Source organism: Tachyglossus aculeatus, chromosome 8, assembly GCF_015852505.1.
Source record: "Tachyglossus aculeatus isolate mTacAcu1 chromosome 8, mTacAcu1.pri, whole genome shotgun sequence".
NCBI lineage: Eukaryota > Metazoa > Chordata > Mammalia > Monotremata > Tachyglossidae > Tachyglossus > Tachyglossus aculeatus.
This window is the reverse complement of record NC_052073.1, coordinates 38,709,238-38,718,205: the sequence shown is the minus strand read 5'-3', so window position 1 is coordinate 38,718,205 and position 8,968 is coordinate 38,709,238. Positions and strand designations below refer to the sequence as shown.

The 8,968-nt window shown below is 50.5% G+C and overlaps 1 protein-coding gene across 4 annotated transcripts in view; it reads right to left on the bottom strand.

Annotated features, from left to right (window-relative positions):
* Positions 1-687: 687 nt before the first annotated feature.
* The window catches only part of MYH10 (myosin heavy chain 10), a 190,592-nt gene continuing 182,311 nt past the window's right edge, over positions 688-8,968 (bottom strand). For all 4 annotated transcript variants that reach the window (XM_038749864.1, XM_038749866.1, XM_038749865.1 and 1 more), the window contains 5 exons: positions 8,751-8,874; positions 8,451-8,659; positions 3,289-3,397; positions 1,040-1,212; positions 688-943 (listed from right to left, as the gene is read on the bottom strand). In XM_038749864.1, coding sequence (XP_038605792.1) covers positions 799-943; positions 1,040-1,212; positions 3,289-3,397; positions 8,451-8,659; positions 8,751-8,874 — 760 coding nt within the window. In that variant the 3' untranslated portion in view covers positions 688-798. The remainder of the gene's footprint in view (positions 944-1,039; positions 1,213-3,288; positions 3,398-8,450; positions 8,660-8,750; positions 8,875-8,968) is intronic.

The window sequence follows — 8,968 nt, the reverse complement described above, 5'->3', positions numbered from 1 at the left end:
TCGTCGTCTAGAAATACGGGGCGGCGGGGGGGGGGGGGGGGGGGGCCGGGGGCCGGGGCAGCGGGTCACGGGGGGCCGAGGGAGGGAAGGAGGGAGGGTCCGCGGGTGGGGAAGGGGACCGGGCCCGCGGCAGCACCTTCCAAGCGGGCGTTGCGGGGGAGAGGGGAGTGGGTTTAACACTGATTCCTCGTCACTGACTATCCAGAATCCCAGCGGGCCCGTCCCATCGACGCTGTCTCGGTACTGTAGTGTCTAAGGCACTTCCTGTAGTGTCAGTTGTCCGCCCGTCCCCCCTCCCGCCCAACAACCCGGGGCGTGGGGGGCCCCGTGGGACGGGGGGGGGGGACGGGCGCATCCCCTGCCGAGGAGCGTCCGTCGTCGCCCGGGCCGCCCACCCCGGGGGCGGGGGTCGCCCCCCTGCCTAACTTCAAAAGCCGGTTTCACAGTTTGCGCACCGGTGCGGTGCGGATCGCAATCGTCGTGGCGGGGGGAGAGAAAGAGAGAGAAACGAGCGCGGTTTGGTCTTCGCGACGGTCAGCGGGCTGGACCGGGCCCCGGGGCCGGCCCGCCCGCAGGAGCACAGAGAAACCAAGCGCGGGGCGGGGTCTGCACAGCAGGAAACATGCACCGGGGCGGGGAGGGGATGAGGGGGGTCAGGGCTTCATACAAAAACGGGCCTGCGGGCGGGGGCTGTATAAAACGGCTTTCCGACGACTATCGGGGGAAGGACGGGCGCTATCAAAAAAGCGATTGTACCTACACCGAAAGCGAGGAGGGGGCCGGCCCCGGCGGCGGCTCCTAGTCGGCCTGGCCGGGCTGGGCGTCGTGGCCGTCGCTGGCCTTGCTCTCCGCGTCGTCGTCCGACAGGTCCAGCGAGGCCCCCTCCAGATGCAGCTGGCGCCGGCCGGACCGGCCGGAGGAGAAGCTGACCGGGCCGCCCCGCCTGCAAGAGAGGGCCGCCGGCCTCCATGGAACCGGGAGGCCCCGGCCGGCCGGCCGGCCGGCCCCGGCCACCCCCCCGGCCCGCGGCCGGCCTTACCGCAGGCGGTTCTTCAGCGTGCTGACCTCCCGGCTCAGCCCCTCGTTGGCCTCGGTGGCGTCGTCCAGTTCCCTCTGGAGCTTCCGCCGGGACGCGTTGGCGCGCGTGGCCTCCTCCTCCGCCTCCTCCAGCTGCCGCTTCAGCTGCTTCATGCGGGCGTTGGCCTTCTCCATCTGGCCGGGGGGCACGCTTCCGGCTCAGCGACCCCGGCCCTCGCCCTCCCCGCCGCCCCAATCGATCGATCGGTCGTATTTATTGGGCGCTTACTGCGTGCACGGCACTGGACTAAGCGCTTGGGAGGTACCCTGGGTCTCCCCGGCTCCAAGGCGGCCCCGGGGCTGAGCCGGGAGGCCCTCGGCCTTCAGGATTAGGGCACAGAGGAGCGGCGTGGCTGCGCGGAAAGAGCCCGGCCTTTGGGGTCAGAGGTCAGGGGTTCGAATCCCGGCTCCAGCACTTGTCGGCTGGGTGACCCTGGACAGGGCACTTCACTTCTCTGGGCCTCGGTGACCCCATCTGGAAAATGGGGATGAAGACCGTGAACCCCGCGGGGGACAACCTCCTAATAACAGTGATTTATTCATTACTATAATTAATAACAATAAGGGTTATTATTACTATCTGGAAAATGGGGGTGAAGACCGTGAACCCCACGTGGCACAACCTCATAATAATAATAATAATAATAACTTATTCTTATAATTAATGATAATAATTATTATCTGGAAAATGGGGATGAAGATCGTGAACCCCACGTGGGACAACCTCATAATAATAATGATTTATTAATTATTATAATTAATGATAATTATTACCTGGAAAATGGGGATGAAGACCGTGAACCCCGTGTGGGACAACCTCATCATCATAATAATAATAATTTATTATTATAATTAATGATAATGATTATTATCTGGAAAATGGGGATGAAGACCGTGAACCCCGTGTGGGACAACCTCATAATAATAATTTATTAATAATAATAATAATAATAATGATAATGATTATTATTATCTGGAAAATGGGGATGAAGACGGTGAACCCTGCGTGGGACAACCTCATAATAATAATAACAATTTGTTAATTATTATAATTAATGATAGTAATTATTATCTGGAAAATGGGGATGAAGACCGTGAACCCCGTGTGGGACAACCTCATAATAATAATTTATTATTAATAACAATAATTATCTGGTAAATGGGGATGAAGTCCGTGAACCCCACGTGGGACAACCTCATAATAATAATAATTTATTAATTATTATAATGAATAATGATAGTTATTACTATCTGGAAAATGGGGATGAAGACCGTGAACCCTGCATGGGACAACCTCATAATAATAATAATTTATTAATTATTATAATTGTTAATAATAATAATTATTATCTGGAAAATGGGGATGAAGACTGTGAACCCTGTGTGGGACAACCTCATAATAATAATTTATTAATTATTATAATTATTATTAATAATAATAGTCATCTGGAAAATGGGGATGAAGACTGTGAACCCCGTGTGGGACAACCTCATCACCTTGTAACCTCCCCAGCGCACAGAACAGTAAGCACTTAATAAATGCCATTATTATTACTATTATTATTGAAGTGCATACCATGTGCCAGGCACTGCCAGGCGCTGTTCTAAGCGCTGGGGTAGATACTATTCTATTTATTTTATTTTGTTAATATGCTTTATTTTGTTGTCCGTCTTCCCCTTCCAGACTGTGAGCCCGCTGTTGGGTAGGGACCGTCTCTCGATGTTGCCATCTTGTCCTTCCCAAGCGCTTAGTCCAGTGCTCTGCACGCAGTAAGCGCTCAATAAATACGAATGAATGTCCTAAGTGCCGGGGTGGATGCAAGCAAATCGGGGTGGACACGGTCCCCGTCCCCCCAGTCTTCCTCCCCATTTTCCGGATAAGGGGACTGAGGCCCAGAGAAGCGATACGACTCGGGGCCCTATCGCTCGTTCATTCCGTCGTATTTCCTGAGCGCTTCCTGTGTGCAGAGCACTGGACTAAGCGCCCGGGAAAGTCCAAGTCGGCAACATCTAGAGCCGGTCCCCACCCGACACAGTCCAAAAAGGGGGGGGGAGACGGACGACGAAACCAAACGGGTGGACGGGGGTCGTCAGCCCAGTAGGCCACGCCGCTCCTCTCCCGGTCCCCGGCCCCCAAACGGGGTCCGAGGCCGGAGCGGGGGTCGGGGGGCTAGTCGGGGGTCCTCCCGCCGGCCCGCCGGCCCGCCTGACCTGCTCTTTGTACTGGTCCGCGTGCCGCCGCTCATCCTCCACCTGCAGGAAGACCTCCTTCAGCTTCTTCTCCGTGCGGCGCACCAGCTTGTTGGCGGCCGCCCGCTCCCTGCGCAGAGGAAGCCGCCCCCGTCACGACCCGGCCGTCCCCCATCTCCCCCTCCGGACCGTCAGCTCCCTGTAGGCAGGGGACGGGTCCACCGGCATCCCCCGTCCCCCCCGTGGGACGGCAGCGTGGCTCGGCGGGAACATCCCGGGCTTTGGAATCAGAAGTCATCGGTTCAAATCCCGGCTCCTCCACTTGGCAGCCGGGTGACTTTATCTTTTTTTTTTGGATGGCACTTGTTAAGCGCTTACTTGAGAAGCAGCGTGGCTCGGTGGCAAGGAGTCAGAGGTCATGGGTTCGAACCCCGGCTCTGCCAATTGCCAGCTGGGTGACTCTGGGCAAGTCACTTCACTTCTCTGGGCCTCGGTGACCTCATCTGGAAAATGGGGATTAGAACTGTGAGCCCCCCGTGGGCCAGCCTGATCACCTTGTAACGCCCCCAGCGCTTAGAACAGTGCTTTGCACAGAGTAAGCGCTTAATAAATGCCATTAAAAAAAAGAAAAGTCGTCACTTCACTTCTCTTTGCCTCAGTGACCTCATCTGGAAAATGGGGACTGAGTCTGTGAGCCCTGTGGGACAACCTTATCACCTTGTAACCTCCCCAGCGCTTAGAACAGTGCTTTGCACATAGTAAGCGCTTAATAAATGCCATTATTATTATTATTGTTATTGTTATTACTATGTGCAGAGCACTGTTCTAAGCACTGGGGGGATACATGGTGAGCTGTATATATGTTTGTATATATTTATTACTCTATTTTACTTGTACATATCTATTCTATTTATTTTATTTTGTTAGTATGTTTGGTTTTGTTCTGCAGTGCTCTGCACACAGTAAGCGCTCAATAAATATGACTGATTGATTTATTACTCTATTTATTTTACTTGTACATATCTATTCTATTTATTTTATTTTGTTAGTATGTTTGGTTTTATTCTCCATCTCCCCCTTTTAGACTGTGAGCCCACTGTGGGGTAGGGACTGTCTCTATATGTTGCCAACTTGTACTTCCCAAGCACTTAGTACAGTGCTCTGCACACAGTAAGCGCTCAATAAATATGATTGATTGATTTATTACTCTATTTTACTTGTACATATCTATTCTATTTATTTTATTTTGTTAGTATGTTTGGTTTTGTTCTCTGTCTCCCCCTTTTAGACTGTGAGCCCACTGTGGGGTAGGGACTGTCTCTATATGTTGCCAACTTGGACTTCCCAAGCACTTAGTACACTGCTCGGCACACAGTAAGCGCTCAATAAATATGATTGATTTATTACTCTATTTTACTTGTACATATCTATTCTATTTATTTTATTTTGTTAGTATGTTTGGTTTTGTTCTCTGTCTCCCCCTTTTAGACTCTGAGCCCACTGTGGGGTAGGGACTGTCTCTATATGTTGCCAACTTGGACTTCCCAAGCGCTTAGTACAGTGCTCGGCACACAGTAAGCTCTCAATAAATACGATTGATTGATTTATTACTCTATTTATTTATTTTACTTGTACATATCTATTCTATTTATTTTATTTTGTTAGTATGTTTGGTTTTTTTCTCCGTCTCCCCCTTTTAGTCTGTGAGCCCGCTGTGGGGTAGGGACTGTCTCTATATGTTGCCAACTTGTACTTCCCAAGCGCTTAGTACAGTGCTTGGCACACAGTAAGTGCTCAATAAATACGACTGATTGATTTATTACTCTATTTATTTTACTTGTACATCTCTATTCTATTTATTTTATTTTGTTAGTATGTTTGGTTTTGTTCGTCTCCCCCTTTTAGACTGTGACCCCGCTGTTGGGTAGGGACTGTCTCTATATGTTGCCAACTTGTACTTCCCAAGCGCTTAGTACAGTGCTCTGCACACAGTAAGCGCTCAATAAATACGATTGATTGATTTATTACTCTATTTATTTTACTTGTACATATCTATTCTATTTATTTTATTTTGTTAGTATGTTTGGTTTTGTTCTCCGTCTCCCCCTTTTAGACTGTGAGCCCACTGTGGGGTAGGGACTGTCTCTATATGTTGCCAACTTGGACTTCCCAAGTGCTTAGTACCGAGCTCAGCACACAGTAAGCACTCAATAAATACGATTGATTGATTGATTGATCAAATTGTCCCACATGGGGCTCACAGTCTTAATCCCCCATTTTACAGATGAGGTCACTGAGGCTTGGAGAAGTTAAGTGACTTGCCCAAGGTCACCCAGCATACATGTGGCAGTCGGCATTCGAACCCATGACCTCTGACTCCAAAGCCCGTGCTCTTTCCAATGAGCCACGCTGCTTCTCTCTTGACTTTGGGCAAGTCACTTCAATCAATCAATCAATCAATCGTATTTATTGAGCGCTTACTGTGTGCAGAGCACTGGACTAAGCGCTTGGGAAGTACAAGTTGGCAACATATAGAGACGGTCCCTACCCAACAGTGGGCTTCACTTCTCTGGGCCTCAGTTCCCTCATCTGGAAAATGGGGATGAAGACTGTGAGCCCCACGTGGGACAACCTGAGCACTTTGGAAACTCCCCAGTGCTTAGAACAGTGCTTTGCACATAGTAAGCGCTTAATAAATGCCATTATTATGGGGCTCAGAAGACACTCAGATGGAGGGAGAACGGGGATCCCGTCCCCGTTTTCCAGTTAAGGTGACGGGCTTGGGACTGTGACTTCTAGACCGTGAGCCCGCTGTTGGGTAGGGACCGTCTCTACATGTTGCCAACTCGGACTTCCCAAGCGCTTAGTACAGTGCTCTGCACACAGTAAGCGCTCAATAAATACGATTGATTGATTGATTGACTGAAGCGACTCGCCCAAGGTCACACGGCGGGCAAGCGGGGGGAGACGGAATTGGAACCGAAGTCGTCCGACTCCCGAGCCGGGGCTCTTTCTACTAAGCCCTGCCGCTTCCTCTGTGTCGGGTGGGCTTATAATAATGATGGCATTTATTAAGCGCTTACTATGTGCCAAGCACCGTTCTAAGCACTGGGGAGGTTACAAGGTGATCAGGTTGTCCCATGGGGGGCTCACAGTCTTCATCCCCATTTTACAGATGAGGGAACAGATTATTATAATAATAATAATGGCATTTATTAAGCGCTTACTCTGTGCAAAGCACTGTTCTAAGCACAGGGGGGGATACAAGGTGATCAGGTTGTCCCACGGGGGGCTCACAGTCTTCATTCCCATTTGACAGATGAAGGAACTGAGGCCCAGAGAAGTGAAGTGGCTTGCCTAAGGTCACACAGCTGACAAGTGGCGGAGCTGGGATTTGAACCCACGACCTCTGACTCCCAATCCAATAGAAGCAGTATAGCTCAGTGGAACCAGCCCGGGCTTTGGAGTCAGAGGTCAGGGGTTCGAATCCCGGCTCCGCCAACCGTCAGCTGGGTGACTTTGGGCGAGTCACTTCCCTTCTCTGGGCCTCAGTTCCCTCATCTGTCAGATGGGGATGAAGACTGTGAGCCCCCCGTGGGACAACCTGATCACCTTGTAACCTCCCCAGTGCTCAGGACAGTGCTTCGCACATAGAAAGCGGCGTGGCTCAGTGGACAGAGCCCGGGCTTTGAAGTCAGAGGTCGTGGGTTCGAAACCCCGGCTCCACCACGTCTGCTGTGTAACCTTGGGCAAGTCACTTCTCGGAGTCTCAGTTCCCTAATCTGTAAAATGGGGACGATGACTGTGAGCCCCACGCGGGACAACCTGATCACCTTGTATCCCCCCAGCGCTTAGAACAGTGCTTTGCAGATAGTAAGTGCTTAACCAATGCCATTATTATTAGTAGTAGTAGTAAGCGCTTAACCAATGCCCATTATTATTATTAGTAGTAGTAGTAAGTGCTTAACCAATGCCACTATTATTAGTAGTAGTAGTAAGCGCTTAACCAATGCCCATCATTATTATTAGTAGTAAGCGCTTAACCAATGCCATTATTATTAGTAGTAGTAGTAGTAGTAAGCACTTAACCAATGCCCATTATTATTATTAGTAGTAGTAAGCGCTTAACCAATGCCCATTATTATTATTAGTAGTAGTAAGCGCTTAACCAATGCCCATTATTATTAGTAGTAGTAGTAAGCCCTTAACCAATGCCCATTATTATTATTAGTAGTAGCAAGCGCTTAACCAATGCCATTATTATTATTAGTAGTAAGCGCTTAACCAATGCCCATTATTATTAGTAGTACTAGTAAGCGCTTAACCAATGCCCATTATTATTATTAGTAGTAGTAAGCCCTTAACCAATGCCCATTATTATTAGTAGTAGTAGCAAGCGCTTAACCAATGCCATTATTATTATTAGTAGTAAGCGCTTAACCAATGCCCATTATTATTAGTAGTACTAGTAAGTGCTTAACCAATGCCATTAGTATTATTAGTAGTAGTAAGCGCTTAACCAATGCCCATTATTATTAGTAGTACTAGTAAGTGCTTAACCAATGCCATTATTATTATTATTAGTAGTAGTAAGCGCTTAACCAATGCCATTATTATTATTAGTAGTAGTAGTAGTAAGCACTTAACCAATGCCCATTATTATTATTAGTAATAGTAAGCGCTTAACCAATGCCATTATTATTATTAGTAGTAGTAAGCGCTTAACCAATGCCATTATTATTATTATTAGTAGTAGTAAGCGCTTAACCAATGCCATTGTTATTATTATTAGTAGTAAGCGCTTAACCAATGCCCATTATTATTAGTAGTAGTATTAAGTGCTTAACCAATGCCATTATTATTAGCAGCAGTAGTAGTAGTAAGCGCTTAACAAATGCCATCATCATTATTATCATTATTAAATTGGGTCCCTGCCCCTTGCGGGGTTCACGTTCTCACCGCCCCCCCCGTTCCCCAGACGAGGTCCCCGAGGCCCCGAGCGGCCCGGGGTCGCCCAGCGGACGAGGGGCGGGACGGGAACCCGTGACCCCCGGACCCCCAGGCCGCGGGCAGGGGAGAAGGCAACGGTGCTTGGCACGTAGTAAGCGCTTACTAAACGCCATTATTATTATTATTATTATTATTAGAAAGGCGGGCCGGGGGGGTGGGGGGGTGCTTCTTACTTGGCTTCCTGCTCGAGCTGCTCCTCCAGCTGGCCGATCTTGGCTTCCAGGGTGGAAATGGCGGCTTTGAACTTGGACTTGACGGCCCCCTCCAGCTCCTGCAGCTTGGCCTTCAGCTCCTTGTTCTGCCGCTCCAGCTGCTGCCGGGCGTTCTCGCTCTTGTGGGCCGCGCTCCGCTCCCCGGCCAGCTCCGCGTTCAGCGAGTCCACCTGGGGTCGAGGGGGGACGGAGGCGTCGGACCGGACCGCGGGGGGACGGAGGCGTCGACTACGGCCGCCGGGCCCCGGGCGGCCCCCTCACCTGCAGGGCCGCCTTGCGGAAGCGGTCGTTGAGCAGCTCCGTGTTGCTCTGCTCCTCTTCCAGCTCCTCCTCCAGCTGGGCGATGCGGGCTTCCAGGCGGCGCTTCTCGTCCAGCAGGGCCGACCTGGGGTGGGCCGGTGGGTGGGTGGGTGCCCGTCCCCCTCGCCCGCCCCTCGGCCAAACCGCCTAACCTATCCCCCGAGCCCCGCGATAATAAT